This window comes from Globicephala melas, chromosome 7, assembly GCF_963455315.2.
Source record: "Globicephala melas chromosome 7, mGloMel1.2, whole genome shotgun sequence".
NCBI lineage: Eukaryota > Metazoa > Chordata > Mammalia > Artiodactyla > Delphinidae > Globicephala > Globicephala melas.
Window position 1 is genome coordinate 71,843,996 of NC_083320.1, and position 25,374 is coordinate 71,869,369.

At 38.6% G+C, this 25,374-nt stretch overlaps 1 protein-coding gene across 8 annotated transcripts in view; it reads left to right on the forward strand.

The window, feature by feature from the left end:
- Positions 1-25,374, forward strand: part of WDSUB1 (WD repeat, sterile alpha motif and U-box domain containing 1) — an 80,115-nt gene that overhangs the window by 41,193 nt on the left and 13,548 nt on the right. The window contains exon 11 of one of the 8 annotated variants that reach the window (XM_060302404.1): positions 19,658-19,755. The exons of the other annotated variants lie outside the window; for them this stretch is intronic. Within the exon in view, the coding sequence (XP_060158387.1) occupies positions 19,658-19,716 (59 nt within the window). The 3' untranslated portion in view covers positions 19,717-19,755. The remainder of the gene's footprint in view (positions 1-19,657; positions 19,756-25,374) is intronic. 8 annotated transcript variants of the gene reach the window in all.

Consider the following 25,374-nt stretch of genomic DNA (forward strand, 5'->3'; position numbering starts at 1 on the left):
AATTCTTTTTTTTTCTTTTTTCTTTATTTTTCACATCTTTATTGGTGTATAAATGCTCCATGGTGTTTGCGTGCCGCACAACAAAGTGAATCAGCTATATGTATACATATATCCCCATATACCCTCCCACTTGAGCCTCCCTCCCACCTTCCCTATCCCATCCCTCTAGGTCGTCACAAAGCACCGAGCTGATCTCCCTGTGCTAAGCAGCAGCTTCCCACTAGCCATCCGTTTTACATTTGGTAGTGTATATATGTCAGTGGTACTCTCACTTCATCCCAGCTTTCCCTTCCCCACCCCGTGCCCTCAAGTCTTCCCTCAAGTCTGTTCTCTACGTCTGCGTCTTTATTCCTGCCCTGCCACTAGGTTCATCAGTACTGCTTTTTTAAATTCCATATATATGCATTAGCATACGGTATTTGTTTTTCTCTTTCTGACAGTCTTCACTCTGTATGACAGATTCTAGGTCCATCCACCTCACTACAAATAACTCAGTTTTGTTCCTTTTATGGGTGAGTAATATTCCATTGTATATATGTGCCACATCTTCTTTATCCAATCATCTGTTGATGGACATTTAGGTTACTTCCATGTCCTGGGTATTGTAAATAGTGCTGCAATGAACATTGTGGTACATGTCTCTTTTTGAATTACGGTTTTCAAGGGTATATCCCCAGTAGTGGGATTGCTGGCTCATACGGTAGTTCTATTTTTAGTTTTTTCAGGAACCTCCATACTGTTCTCCATAGTGGCTGTATCAATTTACATTCCCACCAACAATGCAGGAGGGTTCCCTTTTCTCCACACCCTCTCCAGCATTTACTGTTTCTAGATTTTTTGATGATGGCCATTCTGACTGGTGTGAGGTGATACCTCGTTGTGGTCTTGATTTGCATTTCTCTAATGATTAGTGATGTTGAGCATCTTTTCATGCATTTGTTGGCCATCTGTATGTCTTCTTTGGAAAAATGTCTATTTAAGTCTTCCGCCCATTTTTGGACTGGGTTGTTTGTTTTTGTGATATTGAGCTGCATGAGCTGCTTGTATATTTTGGAGATTAATCCTTTGTCAGTTGCTTCATTTGCAAATATTTTCTCCCATTCTGAGGGTTGCCTTTTCATCTTGTTTATGGTTGCCTTTGCTGTGCAAACGCTTTTAAGTTTCATTAGGTCCCATTTATTTTTATTTCCCTTTAGGAGATGGGTCAAAAAGGATCTTGCTGGGATTTATGTCAAGAGTGTTCTACGTACGTTTTCTTCTAAGGGTTTTATAGTGTCTGGAATTACATTTAGGTTTTTAATCCATTTTGAGTTTATTTTTGTGTATGGTGTTAGGGTGTGTTCCAATTTCATTCTTTTACATGTAGCTGTCCATTTTACCCAGCACCACTTATTGAAGAGACTGTCTTTTCTCCATTGTATATCCTTGCCTCCTTTGTCTAAGATAAGGTGACCATATGTGTGTGGGTTTATCTCTGGGGTTTCTATCCTGTTCCATTGATCTATATTTCTGCTTTTGTGTCAGTACCATACTGTCTTAATTACTGTAGCTTTGTAGTATAGTCTGAAGTCAGGGAGCCTGATTCCTCCAGCTCCGTTTTTCTTTCTCGAGATTGCTATGGCTATTCGGGTCTTTTATGTTTCCATATAAATTGTAAAATTTCTTGTTCTAGTTCTGTGAAAAATGCCATAGGTAATTTGATAGAGATTGCATTGAACTACCCTGCTTTGGGTAGTATAGTCATTTTCACAATATTGATTCTTCCAATCCAGCAGCATGGTATATCCCTCCATCTGTTTATGTTATCTTTGATTTCTTTCATCGGTGTTTTATAGTTTTCTGAGTACAGGTCTTTTGTCTCCTTAGGTAGGTTTATTCCTAAGTATTTTATTCTTTTTGTTGTGATGGTAAATGGGATTGTTTCCTTAATTTCTCTTTCTGATCTTTCGCTGTTAGTGTATAGGAATTCAAGAGATACTGTGCATTATTTTGTATCCTGCAACCTTACCAAATGCATTAGTTCTAGTAGTTTTCTGGTGGCATCGTTCAGATTTTCTTTGTATAGTATCATGTCATTGAAAACAATGACAGTTTTACTTCTTCTTTTCCAATTTGTATTCCTTTTATTTCTTTTTCTTTGAATGCTGTGGCTAGGACTTACAATACTATGTTGAATAATAGTGACGAGAGTGGACCTCCTTGTCTTGTTCCTGATCTTAGAGGAAATGCTTTCAGTTTTTCACATCGAGAATGATGTGGCTGCTGGTTTGTCATATATGGTCTTTATTATGTTGAGGTAGGTTCCCTCTATGCCCACTTTCTGGAGAGTTTTTATCATAAATGGATGTTGAATTTTTTCAAAAGCTGTTTCTGCATCTATTGAGATGATCATATGGTTTTTATTCTTTCATTTGTTAATATGGTGTATCACATTGATTGTTTTGCATATATTGAAGAATCCTTGCATCCCTGGGATAAATCGCACTTGATCATGCTGTACAGTCTTTTTAATGTGCTGTTGGATTCTGTTTGCTAGTGTTTTGTTGAGGATTTTTACATCTATATTCATCAGTGATGTTGGTCTGTAATTTTCTTTTTTTGTACTATCTTTGTCTGGTTTTGATATCAGGCTGATGGTGGCCTCCTAGAATGAGTTTGGGAGTGTTCCATCCTCTGCAGTTTTTTGGAAGAGTTTGAGAAGGGCGGGTGTTACCTCTTCTCTAAATATTTCATAGAATTCCCCTGTGAAGCCATCTGGTCCTGGACTTTTGTTTGTTGGAAGATTTTTCATTATGGTTTCAATTTCATTACCTGTGATTGGTCTGTTTATATCTTCTCATTCTTCCTGGTTCAATATTGGAAGGTTGTACTTTTCCAAGAATTAGTCCATTTCTTCCAGGTTGTCCATTTTATTGGCATATAGCTGCTTATAGTAGTCTCTTATGATCTTTTGTATTTCTGTGGTGTCAGTTGTAATCTCTCCTTTTTCAGTTCTAATTTTATTGATTTGCGTCCTCTCTCTTTTTCTTGCTGAGTCTGGCTAAAGGTTTATCAATTTTGTTTATCTTCTCAAACAACTTACAGTTTTATTGATCTTTGTTATTGTTTTCTTTGTTTCTGTTTCATTTATTTCTGCTTTGATCTTTATTTCTTCTACTAACTTTGGGTTTTGTTTGTTCTTCTTTCTCTAGTTCCTTTAGATGTACGGTTAGATTGTTTGAGATTTTTCTTGTTTTTTGAGGTAGGATTGTATTGCTACAAACTTCCATCTTAGAAGTGCTTTTGCTGCATCCCATAGGTTTTGTATCATCATGTTTTCTTTGTCATTTGTTTGTAGGTTTTTTTTTTTTTTGGCGGTACGCGGGCCTCTCACTGCTGTGGCCTCTCCCGTTGCGGAGCACAGGCTCCGAACACGCAGGCTCAGCAGCCACGGCTCACGGGCCCAGCCGCTCCGCAGCATGTGGGATCCTCCTGGACCGGGGCACGAATCCGCGTCCCCTGCATCGGGAGGCAGACTCCCAACCACTGCGCCACCAGGGAAGCCCTGTAGGTATTTTTTTATTTCTTCAGTAATCTATGGTTATTTAGCAGCACACTATTTAGTCTCCTTGTATTTATGTTTTTTTACAGTTTTTTTTTGTGTGTGTGTAATTGATTTCTAATCTCATAGTGTTGTGGTTGGAAAAGATACTTGATATGATTTGTGACCCAAGATGTGATCTATTCTGGGGAACTTTTCATGTGCACTTGAGAAGAAAGTGTACTCTATGCTTTTGGGTGGTATGTCCTGAAAATATTAATTACGTCTACCTGCTCTGTTGTGTCATTTAAAGCTTGTGTTTCCTTATTTATTTTCTGCCTGGTTGATCTGTCTGTTGGTGTAAGTAGGGTGTTAAAGTCCCCCACTATTATTGTGTTACGGCGAATTTCTCCTTTTAAGGCTGTTGGTATTTGCCTTATGTATTGAGGTGCTCCTACGTTGGGTGCATAAATATTTATAATTGTTATGTTTTCTTGGATTGATCCCTTGATCATTATATAGTGTTCTTCCTTACTTCTTGTAACAGTCTTTATTTTAAAGTCTATTTTATCTAATATGAGTATTGCTACTCCAGCTTTCTTTCGATTTCCATTTGCATGGGATATCTTTTTCCACCCCCTCACTTTCAGTCTGTATGTGTTCCTAGGTCTGAAGTGCGTTTCTTTTTTTTTTTAACATCTTTAGTGGAGTATAATTGCTTTACAATGGTGTGTTAGTTTCTGCTTTATAACAAAGTGAATCAGTTATACATACACATATGTTCCCATATCTCTGAAGTGTGTTTCTTGTAGACGGCCTATATATGGGTCTTGTTTTTGTATCCATTCAGCCAGTCTGTCTTTTGGTTGAAGCATTTAATCCATTTACATTCAAGGTGATTATCGATATGTATGTTCCTATTACCATTTTCTTAATTGACTTGGGTTTGTTTTTGTGGGTCTTTTTCTTCTCTTGTGTTTCCCACTTAGAGAAGTTCCTTTAGCATTTGTTGTAAGGCAGGTTTGGTGGTCCTGAATTCTCATAGCTTTTGCTTGTCTGTAAAGCTTTTGATTTTTCCGTCGAATCTGAATGATATCCTTGCTGGGTAGAGTAATCTTGGTTGTAGGTTTTTCCCTTTCATCATTTAAAATATATCCTGCCACTCCCTTCTGGCCTTTAAAGTTTCTGCTGAGAAATCAGCTGATGTCCTTATGGGATTCCCTTGTGTGTTATTTTTTGCTTTTCCCTTGCTAGTTTTAATATTTTTTTAATTTAATTTTTGCTAGTTTGATTAACATGTCTTGGAGTTTTTCTCCTTGGCTTTATCCTGTATGGGACTCTCTGCGCTTTCTGGACTTAAGTGGTTATTTCCCTTCTGGTGTTAGGGAAGTTTTCAACTATGATGTCTTCAAATATTTTCTCAGACCCTTTCTGTTTCTCTTTTACTTCTGGGACCCCTATTATTCAAATGTTGGTGTGTTTAATGTTGTCCCAGACGTCTCTGAGACTGTCCTTACTTCTTCTCATTCTTTTTTTTTTATTCTGCTCCATGGCAGTTATTTCTACCATTTTATCTTCCAGCTCACTTATCCTTTCTTCTGCCTCAGTTATTCTGCTATTGATTCCTTCTAGAGTATTTTTAATTTCAGTTATTGTGTTGTTCCTCACTGTTTGCTCTTTAGTTCTTCTAGGTCCTTGTAAAAACGTTTCTTGTATTTTCTCCATTCTGTTTCCGAGATTTTGGATCATCTTTACTGTCCTTACTCTTAATTCTTTTTCAAGTAAGTTGACTATTTCATCTTCATTTATTTGGTGTTGTAGGTTTTTACTTTGCTCCTTTGTCTGTAACATTGTTTTGTTGTTTGTTTTTTTTTTTTGATGAGTGGGATTGTGTTCCTGTTTTACTGGTTGTTTGGCCTGAGGCGTCCAGCACTGGAGTTTGCAGGTGGTTGGGTGGAGCTGATCTTGGTGGTGAGATGAGCACCTCTGGGAGGCCTCACTCTGATTAATATTCCCTGAAGTTCTCTGTTAGTCCAGTGATTTGGACTCAGTGCTCCCACCACAGGAGCTCAGGCCCAACCTCCGGCTGGGAACCAAGATCCCGCAAGCTGTGCGGTTCAGCAAAAAATAAGAAAAAAAGGAGTAGTACAATAACAAAGAATAAATAATAAAATAAATTTAGAAAGATAAAAAATGCATTAGGAAAATAAAAATATAATTGAAACAACTGCAACAAGGTAAAAGAAAACCACAACAGAAAAAAGAGAAAAAAAGGGTAGGGGGAACAAGCCAAAAGGAACAAACAATAACAAAGTATAAAGAATAAAATAAAATTGGAAAAATAAAAGATTAGAAAAAATAAAAATATAAAGGAGTCAACAACAAGGTAAAAGTGAATGCCAACCTAAAAGAAGAAAAAAAAAGCCTTGGCTATTGGGGGCGGAGCTTATGCAGGGGTGGAACTTAGGTAGGGGCGGGGCTTAGGCTGTGGTGAGACCTGTGGGGGGGTGGTTATGTTTAAGCATGGGGCGGGGCTTAGGCTCAAGACCCGCACAGCTGTCAGAGGCCTTGGGGGCAAGGCCTAGGCTTAGGACCTGCGCAGAAGGGGAGAGGCAGCACATCCAGAGGGCCTCCGGAGTGTGGAGTTCCAGAGTTTGGAGGTAGGGCCCTATGTGAGGGTGCGTGGGTGGGGTTTAGGCCCAGCTCATTGGAGGGGGTCTCAGGCGGTGTCTCTGAGTGTAGATGTAGGGCCCTAGGTGAGGGTGTAGGGCTGGGGCTTGGGCTCTGCGCAGCAGAAGGGAGGGTCTGAGGGCAGAGGATTATGCCCACAAGGGCAGCAGGCTCCCCGGTGCCCAAATGGGCAGGCAAAGCGCTGGCCGCATTCCTTTCCATTCTTCCGCCCCCAACAGTCTCCCCCATCACTGCTGGACCCCAACCATGGGTGGGTCCCGCTGCGTGTAGGAACTCTTCCCCTCCCCCAGCCGCCCCTCAGGGGTGCTGGTCCCAGAGGTCTGGCCTTTACTTTTGCTCCCCCTTCCCTCCCTCCCACTCTCTCAGGACCTGCATGGCTAGAGGGGGCCTAGGTGGACAGAGGATCAGGACCGGGATCTCTGCAGGCTCCCAGGGGCCCAGTTGGGCAGGGGAAACCCTGGACATGCTCCCTTTTGATCCTCTGCCCTCCTAATTGTCCCCCACTTCCCCCTTCTGGGTGTGGGATCCCTTCCCCTCCCCCAGCCGCCCCTCAGGGGTGCTGGTCCCATCCCGCCTCCACTTCTCCTCCCCCATCACTGCCCCTCACACACACCTCACGTCCTACCCGGTCACTGGGGGTTCCTCTCATCCCCTTAGGTGTCCATGGTCCCCCACTGGTCCCTGGTAGGTGCTCTAGTTGTGCAGAGATGCAAATTCTGTGTCCCCCTAGTCTGCCATCTTGACTCCGCCCTGTCTTGCAGTCTTAATGTGAATGTTTCTGTAGAATAAATTACCTAAAGCTACAGTTAGTGAAGGATACTGACAAATTGTCCTCTCAACATTATATGGGGTCCCTATTTCCCATATCCTTGCCTCTACTGGGTGTTAGCAATCTTAATCTTTCTCATTCTAATAAGTGAGAAGTAATCTCACTTTGCATTTTTTTGTATAATATTGAGTTTGAGCGCTTTTAAATGTTTTTAACCACTTATAATTCCTTATGTGACTCTCTTATTCATCAGCATTTAATTCAAATTTAATTTCATTATTTTTAGTTATTATTTAGTAAGAAACATACTTAATGGGAGCCACTATGATCTAGTTGTTGAGCATATGCACTGAAGAACCAGACTGCCTGGGTCTAAATCTGTTTCATTACTTATTAGCTGAGTTACCTTGTGGGAGGTTATATAATCTTGCTGTGTCTCATTTTCCTTATGTACAAAATGGGATACTAGTACTTAACCTCATGGGATTCTTATAAGAATCAAATGAGTTAATGCATGTTAGGTACTTAAAAGAGCACCACTCAATGGCAGTAAACCCGTTTAATTTCAGGCTATGAAATTTTCTCTGAGCATGGTAATGGCTGTATATTTTTGGCTTTGGTATGTTATATCAGGACCCTTATTTGCAACTGAAAGTAACTCAACTTGAATTAGGTTAAGCTTAAATGGTAATTATTAATAGTTACTGTAAGTGAGTCTCAGGAAAAACTGGCACCAGAGACGTGAGTGTTGTTGGGGGACTGTTTCTTATCTGCTCCAAGGCTTCTGAATAGCCACCTTCTGTGATACTCAGTGTGCCTCTTCCATGTGTTAGAAAAACATGAACACCTGTAGGTCCCAAATTTTACATTTTACAGTTTCACCCACCAGAAAGGGACCATTCTGACATTTCTCTCTAGTGCCAACTCCAAAAATCCCAGAGGCTCCCAACCTGATCCAGGAGCCTACCCCGGTGCTAGTCTCTGCAGGCATGAGGTGCAGCGCTGAGATTTGTCTGACCGTGGAGAGTAGAATTATATATAAATGGAGCAACATCATAAGGAGGATAGTGGTGGAAGGGACAGTTTCCAGAAAAGGGGTACTGACCAAATAATAAATATTCACTACCTAGATTTTGCCATATTTTCCATATCTTCAATTTCTAAGTAATATATACTTTCAGCTTACATTTCTACTTTTACCCAAAGGTTGGTAGAAAAACTGTTTTAAACTTTGCAAATTGTTTGATTAGTTTTGAGATTGTGTTTTGGGAAAGGGGTGTCTAGTTTTGTTGCATGGAATCAAATGTGAAACTGTATTTCTTTGGGGAGTTAGAGATTTTCCTTGTATGTTTGTTATAAAATTTATATGGTTAATTTTTTATAAAGTTTCGATGGATATTTGAAGGAAAAGTATTTCTTCTCTTTGGTTCCAAAATTATTTTTTGCAACATTATTGATATATTACAGTATATCAATATATAGATAGATATAGATATCAAATTGATAATTGTCTAATTCAGATCCTCTGTATCATTGCTATCCAGTAGAACTTTTTGTGATGATGGAAGTGTTCTTTGTACTGACCATTGTAGTAACATCAGGCACATGTGGTTACTGAGCACTTGAAATGTGGCTACTGTTACTGGGGATATGAATATTTTACTTAATTGTGATTGATTTAAATTCAAATAGCCACTTGTGGCTACTGTATTGGACAGTACAGCTCCATAATCTATTTTTTTGGATAAAATTTATTGAGGTATAATTTAAATAATAATATCTCTTCATTTTAAGTATACAGTGTGATGAGTTTTTGAAACGTGTATACCTGTGCATCCACCATCATGATCAAGGTATAAATGTTATCATCATCCCAGAAAGTTATTTTATCCCCTTTACAGTCAATATTTTTCCACCCCTGGCCTTATGTAACCACTGATCTACTTTTTGGCACTCTAGATCATATTTGCCTGTCTAGAATTTGATATAAATGGAATCCTTCAGTATATACTTTTGGTATCTGGCTTTTTTCACTCAGCAGAATGCTTAGGATTCATTTATATTATTGCACATATCAGTAATTCATTGCTTTGAATTGTTGAGTAGTGTTCCATTACATGGATATACCATAGTATATTTATCCATTAACTGTTAATGAACTTCTGGGCTTCTCCAGTTTATGGCTATTATGAATGAAGCTACTGTAACATTCATGTACATGTACATGTCTTTGTCTGGACATGGTTCCTTTCTCTTGGTTAGTTAGGAGTGAAATTTCTGTGTTGTATAGTAAGTGAATGTTTAACTTTCGAGAGAGACTGCCAAACTGTTTCTCAAAGCAGTTGCACCATTTAAGTTCCCAACTGAAAATTCCAATTTCTCCACATACTTGCCAACATTTGGTATTGTTAGTCTTTTAATTTTTGCCATTCTGGTGGGTGTGAAGTGGTATCTCATTGTACCTGTAATTTGCATTTTTCTGATTATTAGTGTTGTTGAGATTTTATCCTGTTTTCTTCTAGATGTTTTATAGTTGTATATTTTATGTTTAGGTCTATGATTTATTTCAAGTTAATGTTTGCAAGATAAGAGTAAGCTTTTCTTCTTTTCCTAAATGGGAATTCAATTGTTCCAACAGCATTAATTGAGAAATCTTTTCCCATTGAATTATTTTAGCAACTTTGTTGAAAATCACTTGACTGTATTACTGGTCTGTTTATAGATTTTCTGTGACCTGTTGATCTTTATGTCTGTCCTTGTGCCGGTTACATCAGTGCCTTGATTACTGTAGCTTTATCTTGAAGTAGGTGTTCTTTTTCTTTTCTTAATTAATTAATTTTTGGCTGTATTGGTTCTTTGTTGCTGCGTGCAGGCTTTCTTTAGCTGTGGCGAGCAGAGGCTACTCTTTGTTGCAGTGCACGGACTTCTCATTGTGGTGGCTTTTCTTGTTGCGGAGCATGGGCTCTAGGCACACGGGCTTCAGTAGTTGTGGCACACAGGCTCAGTAGTTGTGGCTCGTGGGCTCTAGAGCTCAGGGTTAGTAGTTGTGGCGCATGGGCTTAATTGCTCTGCGGCATGTGGGCTCTTCCTGGACCAGGGCTTGAACCCATATTCTTAACCACTGTGCCACCAGGGAGGCCCTTGAAATAAGTGTTGAAATCAGGTAGTATAAGTCATATTAGTTCTTTTTTTAGCATCTTTATTGGAGTATAATTGCTTTACAATGGTGTGTTAGTGTCTGCTGTATAACAAAGTGAATCAGCTATATGTATACATATATTCCCATATCTCCTCCCTCTTGCATCTCCCTCCCACCCTCCCTATCGCACCCCTCCAGTTGGACACAAAGCACCGAGCTGATCTCCCTGTGCTATGCAGCTGCTTCCCACTAGCTATCTATTTTACATTCGGTAGTGTATATATGTCCATGCCACTCTCTCACTTTGTCACAGCTTAACCTCCCCCCACCATGTCCTCAAGTCCATTCTCTACATCTGCATCTTTATTCCTGTCCTGCCTGTAGGTTCTTCAGAACCATTTTTTTGTTTTTTAGATTCCATATATATGTGTTAGCATATGGTGTTTGTTTTTCTCTTTCTGACTTACTTCACTCTGCGTGATAGTCTCTAGGTCCATCCACCTCACTACAAATAACTCAATTTCATTTCTTTTTATGACTCAGTAATATCCCATTGTATATATATGCCACACCTTCTTTATCCATTCATCTGTCAGTGGACACTTAGGTTGCTTCCATGTCCTGGCTGTTGTAAATAGAGCTGCAGTGAACATTGTGGTATGTGACTCTTTTTGAATTACAGTTTTCTTGGGTATATGCCCAGTAGTGGGATTGCTGGCTCATACGGTAGTTCTATTTTTAGTTTTTTCAGGAACCTCCATACTGTTCTCCATAGTGGCTGTATCAATTTATAGTCCTACCAGCAGTGCAAGAGGGTTCCCTTTTCTCCACACCCTCTCCAGCATTTATTGTTTGTAGACTTTTTGATGATGGCCATTCTGACCAGTGTGAGGTGATACCTCATTGTGGTCTTGATTTGCATTTCTCTTAACGATTAGTAATGTTGAGCATCCTTTCATGTGTTTGTTGGCCATCTGTATATCTTCTTTGGATAAATGTCTATTTAGGTCTTCTGCCCATTTTTGGATTGGGTTGTTTGTTTTTTTGATATTAAGCTGCATGAGCCGCTTGTATATTTTGGAGATTAATCCTTTGTCAGTTGCTTCATTTGTAAATATTTTCTCCCATTCTGAGGGTTGTCTTTTGGTCTTGTTTATGGTTTCCTTTGCTGTGCAAAAGCTTTTGAGTTTCATTAGGTTCCATTTGTTTATTTTTATTTTTATATCCATTTCTCTAGGAGGTGGGTCAGAAAGGATCTTGTTGTGATTTATGTCATAGGGTGTTCTGCCTATGGTTTCTTCTAAGAGTTTGATAGTGTCTGGCCTTACATTTAGGTCTTTAATCCATTTTGAGCTTATTTTTGTGTATGGTGTTAGGGAGTGTTCTAATTTCATTCTTTTACATGTAGCTGTCCATTTTTCCCAGCACCACTTATTGAAGAGGCTGTCTTTTCTCCACTGTATATTTTTGCCTCCTTTACATATTAGTTCTTTTTCAAAACTGTTTTAGTTATTCTTGGTCTTTAGCATATTTCTGTATAGACGTTAGAATTACTTTCTCAGTTTTTATGGAATAGTGTGCCAGATGTTTTTCTGTGTGTGTGTGTGTTAAAAAATAAATAACACTACTGTACACTTAAAAATGGTTAAGAAGGTAAGTTTTAACAGTATGCACATTGTTCTGTGACAGATCTCTAGAACTTTTTCATTTTGCAAAACTGAAATTCTCTATTTATTGAACAATTCTCCTGTTCCTCCTCTCCCCAGCCCCTGGTAACCACAGTCTACTTTCTGTTTCTATAGTTTACATACCTCATATAAGTGGAATCATACAGTATTTGTTTTTTTGTGGCTGGCTTATTACATTCAGCATAATGTCTTAAAGGTTCATTAAGGTTGCTACAAATGGCAGGATTTCCCTTCTATTAAGGCTGGATAATATTCTATTGTATGAGTATACCCTATCTTGTTTATCCATTCATCCATTGTTGGACACTTGGGTTGCTTCTCCCTCTTGGTGGTTGTCAGTAATGATGCTGGGAATATGGGTGTGCAGATAGCTCTTTGAGATTATGTTTTCACTTCCTTCGGGTATATACCCAGAAGTGGAATTGCTGGATCACATTGTAATTCTATTTTTAATTTTTTTGACGAGCCTCCATACTACCTTTTATAGTGGCGGCACCATTTTACATTACTGCCAACAATGCACGAGGGTTCTTATTTTTCTGCATTCTCACCAACACTAGTTATTTTCTGGTTTTTGTTTTGTTTTGTTTTGATAGTGACTATCCTAATGGGTGTGAGGTGATTTCTCATTGTAATTCTGATTTGCATTTTCCTAATGATTTGTGATGTTGAGCACCTTTTCATATGCTTGTTGGCCATTTGTACATCTTCTTTGGAGAAATGTCTATTCAAGACCTTTGCACATTTAAAAAATGAGGTTGTTTATTTTTTTTTGTTGAGCCCTAGGAATGCTTTATATGTTTTAGGTATTAACTTACCATATATATGGTTTGCAGATATTTCTCTGTAGGTTGCCTTTCCACTCTGTTGATTGTTTCCTTTGCTGCGGAGAAGTTTTTAAGTTTGATGTACAGTCAGCCCTCTGTATACACAGCTTCCCCCCAAATTCCAGAAAGTTTCAAAAAGCAAATCTTGAATTTTCTGCACGCTGACATCTATTTAAATAGTATTTACATTCTACTGGGTATTATAAGTAATCTAGAGATGATTTAAAGTATATGGGAGGGGAGATTGGTTCAAGATGGTGGAGTAGAAGGGTGTGTGCTCACTCCCTCTTATGACAGCACTGGAATCACAACTAACTGCTGAACAGTAATCGACAGGAAGACACCGGAACTCACCAAAAAAGATACATCACATCCAAAGACAAAGGAGAAGCTTCAATGAGACGGTAGGAGGGGCTCAATCACAATAAATTCAAATCCCATAACCGCTGGGTAGGTGACTCAAAAACTGGAGAACAGTTATACCACAGAGGTCCATCCACTGGAGTGAAGGTTCTGAGCCCCATGTCAGGCTTCCCAACTGGGGGTCTGGCACAGGAGGAGGAATTCCCAGAGAATCAGACTTTGAAGGCTAGCGGGATTTGATTGCAGGACTTTGACAGGACTGGGGGAAACAGAGACTTCACTCTTGAAGGGCACACACAGGGTAGTGTGCATATCGGGACCCAGGTGGAAGGAGCAGTGACCCCATAGGAGACTAAGCCAGGCCTGCATGCTGTTGTTGGAGGGTCCCTTGCAGAGGCAGGGGGTGGCTGTGGCCCACTGCAGGGACAAGGACACTGGCAGCGGAAGTTCTGGGAAGTACTCCATTAGCCCCACCAAAGAGCCCATAGCCTCCAGTGCTGGGTTGCCTCAGGCCAAACAACCAACAGGGGGGGAACTCAGCCCCACCCATCAGCAGACAAGCAGATTAAAGTTTTACTGAGCTTTGCCCACCAGAGCAACACCCAACTATACCCACCACCAGTCCGTCCCATCAGGAAGCTTACACAAGCCTCTTAGATAGCCTCATCCAACAGAGGGCAGACAGAAGAAGCAAGAACTACAACAATCCTGCAGTCTGTGGAACGAAATCCCTTTTCACAGAAAGATAGACAAAATGAAAAGGCAGAGGACTATGTACCAGATGAAGGAACAACATAAAACCCCAGAAGAACAACTAAATGAAGTGGAGATAGGCAACCTTCCAGAAAAAGAATTAAGAATAATGATAGTGAAGATCCAGGACCTCGGAAAAAGAATGGAGGCAAAGATCAAGAAGATGTAAGAAATATTTAACAAAGACCTAGAAGAATTGAAGAATAAACTCCTAGAAAAGTTAAAGAACAAACAAACAGAGATGAACAATACAATAACTGAAATGAAAAATACACTAGAAGGAATCAATAGCAGAATAACTGAGGCAGAAGAACGGATAAGTGACCTGGAAGACAGAATGGTGGGATTCACTGCTGTGGAACATAATAAAGAAAAAAGAATGAAAAGAAATCAACACAGCCAAAGAGATCTCTGGGATATTAAACGCACCAACATTTGCATTATAGGGGTGCCAGAAGGAGAAGAGAGAGAGAAAGGACCTGAGAAAAGATTTGAAGAGATTATAGTTGAAAACCTCCCTAACATGGAAAAGGAAATAGCCACCCAAGTCCAGGAAGCACAGAGAGTCCCAGGCAGCATAAACCCAAGGAGAAACACACTGAGACACATAGTAATCAAACTGACAAAAAATAAAGAAAAATTATTAAAAGCAACAAGGGAAAAACGACAAGTAACATGCAAGGGAACTCTAAGGTTAACAGCTGATTTCTCAGCAGAAACTCTACAAGCCAGAAGGGAGTGACACGATATATTTAAAGTGATGAAAGGGAACAACCTACAACCAAGATTACTCTACCTGGCAAGGATCTCATTCAGATTCGATGGAGAAATCAAAACCTTTACAGACAAGGAAAAGCTAAGAGAATTCAGCACCACCAAACCAGCTCTACAACAAATGCTAAAGGAACTTCTGGAAACACAAGAGAAGAAAAGAATCTAGGAAAACAAACTCAAAACTGTTAAGAAAATGGTGATAGGAACATATGTATTGATAATTACTTTAAACGTGAATGGATTAAATGCTCCAACCGAAAGACACAGGCTTGCTGAATGGATACAAAAACAAGACCCATATATATGCTGTCTACAAGAGACCTACTTCAGACCTAGGGACACATATAGACTGAAAGTGAGGGGATGGAAAAATATATTCCATGCAAATGGAAATCAAGAGAAAGCTGGAGTAGCAATACTCGTATCAGATAAAATAGGCTTTAAAGATGTTACAAGAGACAAGGAAGGACACTACATAATGATCAAGGGATCAATCCAAGAAGAAGATATAACAATTATAAATATATATGCACCCAACATAAGAGCACCTCAGTGCATAAGGCAGGTGCTAACAGCTATCAAGGAGGAAATCTACAGTAACACAATACTAGTGGGGGACTTTAACACCTCACTTACAGCAATGGACAGATCATCCAGCCATAAAATTAATAAGGGAACCCTAAATTTAAATGACACAACAGACCAGATAGATTTAATTGATATATATAGGACATTCCATCCAAAAACAGCAGATTACACTTTCTTCTCAAGTGCACACAGAACATTCTCCAGGATAGATCACATCTTGGGTCAAAAATCAAGCCACAGTAAATTTAAGAAAATTGAAATCATATCAAGCATCTTTTCCGACCACAACGTTATGAGATTAGAATTCAATTACAGGGGGAAAAAACGTAAAAAACACAAACACATGGAGGCTAAACAATACGTTACTAAATAACCAAGTAATCACTGAAGAAATCAAAGAGGAAATCAGAAAATACCTAGAGATAAATGACAACAGAAACACGATGATCCAAAGCCTATGGGATGCAGCAAAAGCAGTTCTAAGAAGCAAGTGTATAGCAATACAAGCTTACCTCAAGAAACAAGAAAAATCTCAAATAAACAATCTAACCTTACACTGAAAGGAACTAGAGAAAGAACAAACAAAACCTAAAGTTAGTAGAAGGAAAAAATCATAAAGATCAGAGCAGAAATAAATGAAGTAGAAACAAAGAATAGCAATGATCAGTAAAACTAAAAGTTGGTTCTTTGAGAAGATAAACAAAATTGATAAAGCATTAGCCAGACTCATCAAGAAAAAGAGAGAGAGGACTCAATAAAATTAGAAATGAAAAAGGAGAAGTTAGATACCACAGAAATACAAAAGATCCTAAGAGACTAGTACAAGCAACTCTATGCCAATAAAATGGACAACCTGGAAGAAATGGACAAATTCTTAGAAAGGTATAATCTTCCAAGACTGAACCAGGAAGAAATAGAAAATATGAACAGACCAATCACAAGTAATGAAATTGAAACTGTGACTAAAAATCTTCCAACAAACAAAAGTCCAGCACCAGATGGCTTCACAGGTGTATTCTATCAAACATTTAGAGAAGACCTAACACCCATCCTTCTCAAACTTTTCCAAAAAATTGCAGAGGAAGGAACATTCCAAAACTCATTCTATGAGGCCACCATCACCCTGATACCAAAACGAGACAAAGATACTACAAAAAAAGAAAATTACAGACCAACATCACTGATGAATATAGAATCAAAAATCCTCAACAAAATACTAGGAAACAAAATTCAATACCACATTAAAAGGATCATATACCATGATCAAGTGGGATTTATCCCAGGGATGCAAGGATTTTTCAGTATATGCAAATCAATCAGTGTGATACACTATATTAACAAATTGAGGAGTAAAAATCATATGGTCATCTCAATAGATGCAGGAAAAGCTTTTGACAAAATTAAACACCATTTATGATAAAACTCTCCAGAAAGTGGCCATAGAGGGAACCTACCTCAACATAATAAAGGCCATATATGACAAACCCACAGTAAATATCATTCTCAATGGTGAAAAACTGAAAGCATTTCCTCTAAAATCAGGAACAAGACAAGGATGTCCACTCTCGCCACTATTATTCAACATAGTTTTGGAAGGCCTAGCCATGGCAATAAGAGAAGAAAAAGAATGAAATGAATACAAATTGGAAAAGAAGAAGTAAAACTGTCACTGTTTGCCAATGACATGATACTATACATAGAGAATGGTAACGACGCCACTAGAAAACTACTAGAGCTAATTAATGAATTTGGTAAAGTTGCAGGATACAAAAGTAATACACAGTAATCTCTTGCATTCCTATACACTAACAACAAAAGATCAGAAAGAGAAATTAAACAGTCCTGTTCACCACTGCAACAAAAAGAATAAAATACCTGGGAATAAACCTACCTACGGAGGTAAAAGACCTGCACTCAGAAAACTATGAAACACTGATGAAATATATCAAAGATGACACAAACAGATGGAGTGATATACTGTGTTCTTGGATTGGAAGAATCAATATTGTGAAAATGACTACACTACCCAGAGACATCTACAGATTCAGTGCAATCCCTATCAAATTACCAATGGCATTTTTTTACAAAACTAGATCAAAAAATCTTAAAAATCTGTATGGAGACACAAAAGACCCCGAATAGCCGAAGCAATCTTGAGGGAAGAAAACAGAGCTGGTGGAATCAGACTGCTGACTTCAGACTATACTACAAAGCTACAGTATTCAAGACAGTATGGTACTGGCAGAAAAACAGAAATACAGATCAATGGAACAGGATAGAAAGCCCTAGATTAATGGAAATAAAAACAAAAATAAATGGAACCTAATGAAACTTAAAAGCTTTTGCATGGCAAAGGAACCTATAAAGAAGACGAAAAGGCAACCCTCAGAATGGGAGAAAATATTTGCAAATGAGTCAAAGGACAAAGGATTAATCTCCAAAATATATAAACAGCTCATGCAGCTCAATATTAAAAAAACAAACAACCCAATGAAAAGCACAGAATACCTAAATAGGCATTTCTCCAAAGAAGACATACAGATGGCCAAGAGGCACATGAAAAGCTGCTCAACATCACTAATTATTAGAGAAATGCAAATCAAAACTACAATGAGGTATCACCTCACACCAGTCAGAATGGCCGTCATCAGAAAATCTGCAAACTACAAAGGCTGGAGAGGGTGTGGAGAAAAGGGAACCCCCTTGCACTGTTGGTGGGAATGTAAATTGATACAGCCACTGTGGAGAACAGTATGGAGGTTCCTTAAAAAAACTAAAATTACCATATGACCCAGCAATCCCACTACTGGGCATATACCCGGAAAAAACCGTAATTCAGAAAGACCCATGCAGGGCTTCCCTGGTGGCGCAGTGGTTGAGAATCCGCCTGCCGATGCAGGGGACACGGGTTCGTGCCCCAGTCCAGGAGGATCCCACATGCCACGGAGCGGCTAGGCCCGTGAGCCATGGCTGCTGGGCCTGCGTGTCCAGAGCCTGTGCTCTGCAAAGGGAGAGGCCACAACAGTGAGAGGCCCGTGTACCACAAAAAAAAAAAAAAAAAAAAAGACACATGCACCCCAATGTTCATTGCAGCACTGTTTACAATAGCCAGGTTATGGAAGCAATCTAAATGCCCATCTACAAGAAGGTGTGGGACATGTATAGAATGGAATATTACTCATCCATAAAAGGGAATGAAATTGGGTCATTCGTAGAGACGTGGATGGACCTAGAGATTATCATACAGGGTGAAGTAAGTAAGAAAGAGAAAAACAAATATCGTATGTTAACGCATATATGTGGAATCAAGAAAAATGGTACAGATGAACCTGTTTGCAAGGCAGAAATAAAGACACAGATGTAGAGAACAAACATATGGACACCAAGGGGGGAAGCAGAGTGAGTGGTGGTGGGATGAATTGGGAGATTGGGATTGACGTATGTACAGTAGTATGTGTAAAATAGATATTAAGAACTGGCTGTATTAAATAAAGTCAAATAAAATTCAAAAAAAAAGTATATGGGAGTATGTGCATAGGTTACATGCAAGTACTATGCCATTTTACGTAAGGGACTTTTGCACCTGTGGATTTTGGTATCCACAGGGGGTCCTTTAACCAAACTACTTTGGATACTAGGGACGACTTCAGTCCCATTTGTCTGTTTTTGCTTTTGTTGCCTGTGCCTTTGGTGTCCTAGCCAAGAAAGCATTGCCAAACTCAATGAATATTCTCTTCAACAAGTGTTGCTGGGAAAACTAGATATCCACATATGGAAGAATGAAGTTGGATCCTTACTTTAACCATATACAAAAATGAATTCAGATGGATTAAAGAACTAAGTATAAGAGTTGAAACTATAGGGCTTCCCTGGTGGCGCAGTGGTTGAGAGTCCGCCTGCTGATGCAGGGGACACTGGTTCGTGCCCCGGTCTGGGAAGATCCCACATGCCGTGGAGCGGCTAGGCCCATGAGCCATGGCCACTGGGCCTGCGCATCTGGAGCCTGTGCTCCACAACAGGAGAGGCCACAACAGTGAGAGGCCCGCGTACCGCAAAAAAAAAGAGTTGAAACTATAAACCTCCAAGAAGAAAGCATAGGGGAAAGCTTCATGACGTGGAAAAATGTGTAGTCTTTCCCCATTGTGTAATGTTGGCACCCTTGTTGAAGATCATTTGACCATATATGTGAGTGTTCATTTCTGAGCTCTCTATTCTGTTCCATTGGTCTGTATGTCTGTCTTTATGCCAGTACCACACTATTTTGATTATTGTAGCTTTGTAGTATGTTTTGAAATAAAGCATGAAGCTTCTAGCTTTGTTCTTTCTCAGGGTTGTTTTGACTCTTCAGGGTCCCTTGAGATTCCATATGAATTTTAGGATAGATTTTTCTATTTTTGCAAAAAATGCAGTTGGGATTTTGATAGAGATTGCATTGATTCTGTAGATCACTTTGGGTAGTATGGAGTATTTAACATTATTAACTCTTCCAACCCGTGAATACAGGATGTCTTTCCATTTGTTTGTGTCTTCTTTTATTTCTTTCAGCATGTTTTGTAGTTTGCAGTATAAAAGCTTACAAGGATTTTGCTTGGGATAGTGTTTAATCTGTAGATCCCTTTGGTATTGACAACTCCAATTCACAGGTATGATATAGCTCTCCTTTTATTTAGGTGTTCTTTTAAAATTTAAACTGAGTTTATTTTATTTATTTTTGGCTGCGTTGGGTCTCCATTGCTGTGTGCAGGCTTTCTCTATTTGTGGTGAGCAAGGGCTACTCTTCATTGTGGTGCGCAGGCTTCTCATTGCAGTAGCTTCTCTTGTTGCGGAGCATGGGCTCTAGGTGCACGGGCCTCAGCCGTTGTGGTGCACAGCCTTAGTTGTTCCGCAGCATGTGGGATCTTCCTGGACCAGGGCTCGAACCTGTGTCCCCTGCACTGGCAGGTGGATTCTTAACCACTGCACCACCAGGGAAGCTCTATTTAGGTCTTCTTAATGTTTGCTGAACAGTGTTTATGTTTCGGTCTATAGGTTTTGCACATATTTTGCCAACATTATCCTTAGGTATTTCATTTTTTATAACAAATTTGTAAATACAACTTTTCAAACTTTCGATTTCCAGTTCTTAATTGCCTGATATTTCACACTGGATTTTGTAGATTTACTTTATTTTTTGACTTGCTTAGTTTATTAGTAACAAGAGCTTTTAAAATAGATCCTTTGACTTTCTAAAGTAAAAAAAAAAATTCATTTTATTTTTTAGATTCCACATGTAAGTGATAATATACAGTATTTATTTTTCTCTGACTTATTTCATTAAGCATAATACTCTCCAGGTCCAGCCATGTTGCTGTAAATGGCAAAATTTCATTCTTTTTTATAGCAGACTAGTATTCCATTATATATACATACCACATCTTCTTTATCCCTTCATCCATTGATGGACACTTATATTGCTTTAATATCTTGGCTGTTGTAAAGAATGCTACTATAAACATGTATCTTTTTGAATTACTCTTTTCATTTTCTTCGGATATATACCCAACAGTGGAACCGCTGGATCATATGTAGTTCTGTTTTTAGGTTTTTGAGGAACCTCCATCTTGTTTTCCACAGTGGCTGCACCAGTTTACATTCCCACCAACAGTATACTGGAGTTCCCTTTCTCCACATGCTCACAACATTTGTTATTTGTTGTCTTTTTGATGATAGCCATTCTCACAGCTGTAAGGCTATATCTTATTGTAGTTTTAATTTGCGTTTCTCTGATGATTAGCAATGTTGGGAATTTTTTCGTGTGCCTGTTGGCCATCTGTATGTCTTCTTTGGAAAAATGTCTATTCAGGTCTCCTGCACATTTTAAAATCAGGTTCTTTGTTGATATTGAGATGTATGAGTTGTTTATATATTTTAGATATTAACCCCTTATCAGTTGTATCATTTGCAAATACTTTCTCCCATTCAGTAGGTTTTCTTTTTGTTTTATTGCTGGTTTCCTTTGCTGTACAAAAGCTTTTAATTAGGTCCCATTTGTTTAGTTTTGCTTTTGTTTTCTTTGCCTTAGGAGAAAGATCCAAAAAAATATTGCTACAATTTATGCAAAGAATGTTCTGCCTGTTTTCTTCTAGGAGTTTTATGGTGTCAGGTCTTACATATAGGTCTTTAAACCATTTTGAGTTTATTTTTGTATATGGCATGAGAAAATGTTCTATTTCCATTCTTACACATTTAGCTGTCCAGTTTTTCCAGCACTACTTATTGAAGAGACTGTCCTTATTGTATTTTCTTGCCTCCTTTGTCATAGATTAATTGACTGTGAGTGTATGGGTTTATTTCAGGGCTCTCTATTCTGTTGCATTGATCTATGTGTCTGTTTTTCTGCCAGTACCATACTGTATTGATGACTGTAGCTTTGTAGTATAGTCTGAAGTCAGGGGGCATGATACCTCCAGCTCTGTTCTTTCTCAAAATTGCTTTGGGAATTTGGGGTCTTTTGTGTAAATCTATAGATTGCTTTGCGTAGTATGGACATTTTAACAATATTAATTCTTCCAACCCAAGAGCACTGGATATCTTTCCATTTCTCTGTATCATCTTCATTTCCCTTCATCAGTGTTTTATAGTTTTCACAGTGTAGGTCTTTCATTTCCTTGGTGAAGTTTTTTCCTAGCTATTTAGTTATTTTTAATGCAACTTTAAATGGGATTGCTTTCTCTGATAGCTCGTTATTAATGTATAGAAAAGCAACAGATTTCTGTATATTAACCCTGTATCCTGCACCTTTACTGAATTTATTCTAATATTTTGGTGGAGATTTTAGGGTTTTCTATATATAGTATCATGTCATCTGGAAATGTGACAGTTTTACTTCTTCCCTTCCAATTTGGATGCCTTTTCTTTTTCTTATCTGATTGCTGTGGCTAGGCCTTTTTTTTTTTTCTTTTTTTTTCGGCTGTGCTGGGTCTTCGTTTCTGTGCGTGGGCTTTCTCTAGTTGCAGTGCGTGGGCCTCTCACTGTCACGGCCTCTCGTTGCGGAGCACGAGCTCCAGACGCTCAGGCTCAGTAGTTGTGGCTCACGGGCCTAGTTGCTCCACAGCATGTGGGATCTTCCCAGACCAGGGCTTGAACCCGTGTCTGCTGCATTGGCAGGCAGATTCTCAACTAGTGCACCACCAGGGAAGCCCCATGTGGCTAGGACTTTTAATACTACGTTAAAGAGATGTGGCAAGGGCTTCCCTGGTGGCGCAGTGGGTGGGAGTCCACCTGCCGATGCAGGGGACACGGGTTTGTGCCCCGGTCCGGGAAGATCCCACATGCCACAGAGTGGCTGGGCCCGTGAGCCATGGCCGCTGAGCCTGCACGTCCGGAGCCTGTGCTCCGCAACGGGAGAGGCCACAACAGTGAGAGGCCCGCATACCGCCAAAAAAAAAAAAAAAAAAAAAGATGTGGCAAGAGTGGGTATCCTTGTCTTATTTCTGATTTTAGAGGAAAGGCTTTCAGTTTTTCACCATTTAGTATGATGTTAGCTGTGGGTTTTTCATAATGGACTTTATTATGTTGAGGTATGTTTCCTCTATACACAAGTGATTTTTATATGTTGATTTTCTATCCTGCAGCTTTGCTGAATTTATTTTTTGTGTGGAATCTGAATTATCCTCTTTACATATTGCTGGATTTGATGTGCTAATACTTCCAGTATTTTTATATATGTGTTCATAAGGGGATATTGGTTGTACTTTTCTTGTAATGTCTGACATGGTATGAAAGTAATTCTGGCCTCATAAATGATTGCTAAGTGTTTCCTCTCCATTTTCTGAGTTTGTACGGTATTGCTATTGTTTTTTCCTTAAATGTTTGTTAGAACTTACCAGTGACGTCATCTAGGCCTGAAGTTTTTTGTAGGAGAGTTCTTAACCACAAATTCAATTATGAATTCAAATCCAGGTTTAATAGGTTAGTTCACAAAATTGAATTTGTGACTGTTCTCTGTTGGAGGTTTGCATTTTTTATCATCTTAAAATACCCTTGTTGGTATCATTTAATGTATTTTGTCTTGAATTTTGTCTCATACATTTCAGTCTTGGCTCTCTTGTTTTTTTTTAATAGCTGCATGGTATATTTCTTTCATTTTATGTATTTTTAAAATAAACGTAAGTATACATATTGAATTTTCACATAATCAAGCCAAGAAGGGTAGTCAATATTGTGACTTAACATTAATCAGAAGCACTTTATTTTTCAAGTGTATATATATATTTAATTTTACTGAAGTACTGTTGATTTTCAGTGTTAATTTCTGCTGTGCAGCAAAGTGATTCAGTTATACACATATATACTTTTTCATGTTCTTTTCCATTACGGTTTATCAAAGGATATTGAATATAGTTCCCTGTGCTAGACGTAGGACTTTGTTGTTTATCCATCCTATATATAATAGTTTGCATCTGCTAATCCCAAACTGCCCAACCTTCCCTCTCCCTTGGCAACCACAAGTCTGTTCTCTATATCTGTAAGTCTATTTTTGTTTTGTAGATATGTTTGTGTCGTATTTTAGATTCCACATAAAAGTGATATGGTATTTGTCTTTCTGACTTCACTTAGTATGATAATCTCTAGGTCCATCCATGTTGCTGCAAATGGCATTATTTCATTCTTTTTTATGGGTGAGTAGTATTCCATTTTACCATATCTTCTTTATTCATTCATCTGTCAGTGGGTATTTAGGTTGTTTCCATGTCTTTGACTATTGTAAATGGTGTTGCTATAAACATTGGGGTGCATGTATCTTTTTGAATTATGGTTTTCTCTGGGTATATGCCCAGTAGTGGGATTGCTGGATCATATGGTAATTCTATTTTTAGTTTTTTAAGGAACCTCCATACTGTTCTCCATAGTGGCTGTATCGATTTACATTCCCACCAACAGTGCAAGAGGGTTCCCTTTTCTCCACACCCTCTCCAGCATTTGTTGTTTATAGATTTTCTGATGACCATTCTAACTGGTGTGAGGTGATACCTCATTGTAGTTTTGATTTGCATTTCTCTAATAATTAGTGATGTTGAGCAGCTTTTCATATGCCTCTTGGCCATCTTTATGTCTTATTTGGAGAAATGTCTATTTAGGTCTAATGCCCATTTTTCAGTTGGGTTGTTTGTTTTTTGTTGAGTTGTATGAACTCTTTGTATATTTTGGAAATTAAGCCCATATTGGTTGCATCATTTGCAAATATTTTCTCCCAGTCCATAGGTTGTCTTTTTGTTTATGGTTTCCTTTGCTGAGAAGCACATTTTTATCTAAATTGAAACAGAGAGTGTCTCTTTTGGGTCTAGCTTCTTTAAGTATCATGTTTGTGTGATTTGTTCGTGCTGTTGCACAAAGCAGTAATTGTTCATTCTCGTGTCAGTATACAGTTTATTTATCCATTCTACTATTGATAGTCATTGCTGGCTATCGTAAACATGCTGCCATGAACCTTTGATCATTTTTTGTGTGTATGAATGTACAAATGCATTTCTGTTGGGTGTATTCCTAGGAATGGATATACGTAGTTACCCGGAGTGGTTGAATCAGTTTATGCTTCCACCAGCAGCGGGTGAGAGTTCTAGTTGCTCCATAGCCTTCTGTACATTTAGTATTGCCTTTGTTTTTCATTTAAACCTTTGTGGTGCCACCCGTTCATTTTTAAATTTTATTTTATTGAAACAATTGTAGATTCACACTCTGTTCTGTAAGAAATGAGAGATTCCTTGCACTTTTCCCAGTTCCCTCACTGGTAGCATTTTGCAGATGATACTGTACTATTACAACTAGGGTATTAACATTGATGCGATCCACAAATCTTATATTTAGATTTCCCCAGATGTGTATTAAGTTGTATACAGTTTTGCCCCTTTTGGAAGTTTGAGTATCAACCACTATTGAAGACAAAACCTACAAGGACCGCTCCTGTTGCCTTCTTATAACTATATCCATCATCTGCCTGCTCTCTTCCCACCTCCACCCCAGTGTGTCCTCTGTTTCTAAAATTTTGTCATTTCAAAATTGTTATATAGATGGGCTCATACAGTATATAACCTTTTGGGATTAGCTTTTTTCATTTAGCATAATTCCCAGCTAGTCACCATCCATTTATTTTTAGCCTTCCTGTGTTTGTTTTAGAAGTGTTCCCTGTGGAAAACATACAGTTGAATTAAATTTTAAAAATTCAGTCTTATCTTTAATAGAACAGAACCAATTTCTTTTGCTTTCTTCTACTTCCCTTTTCC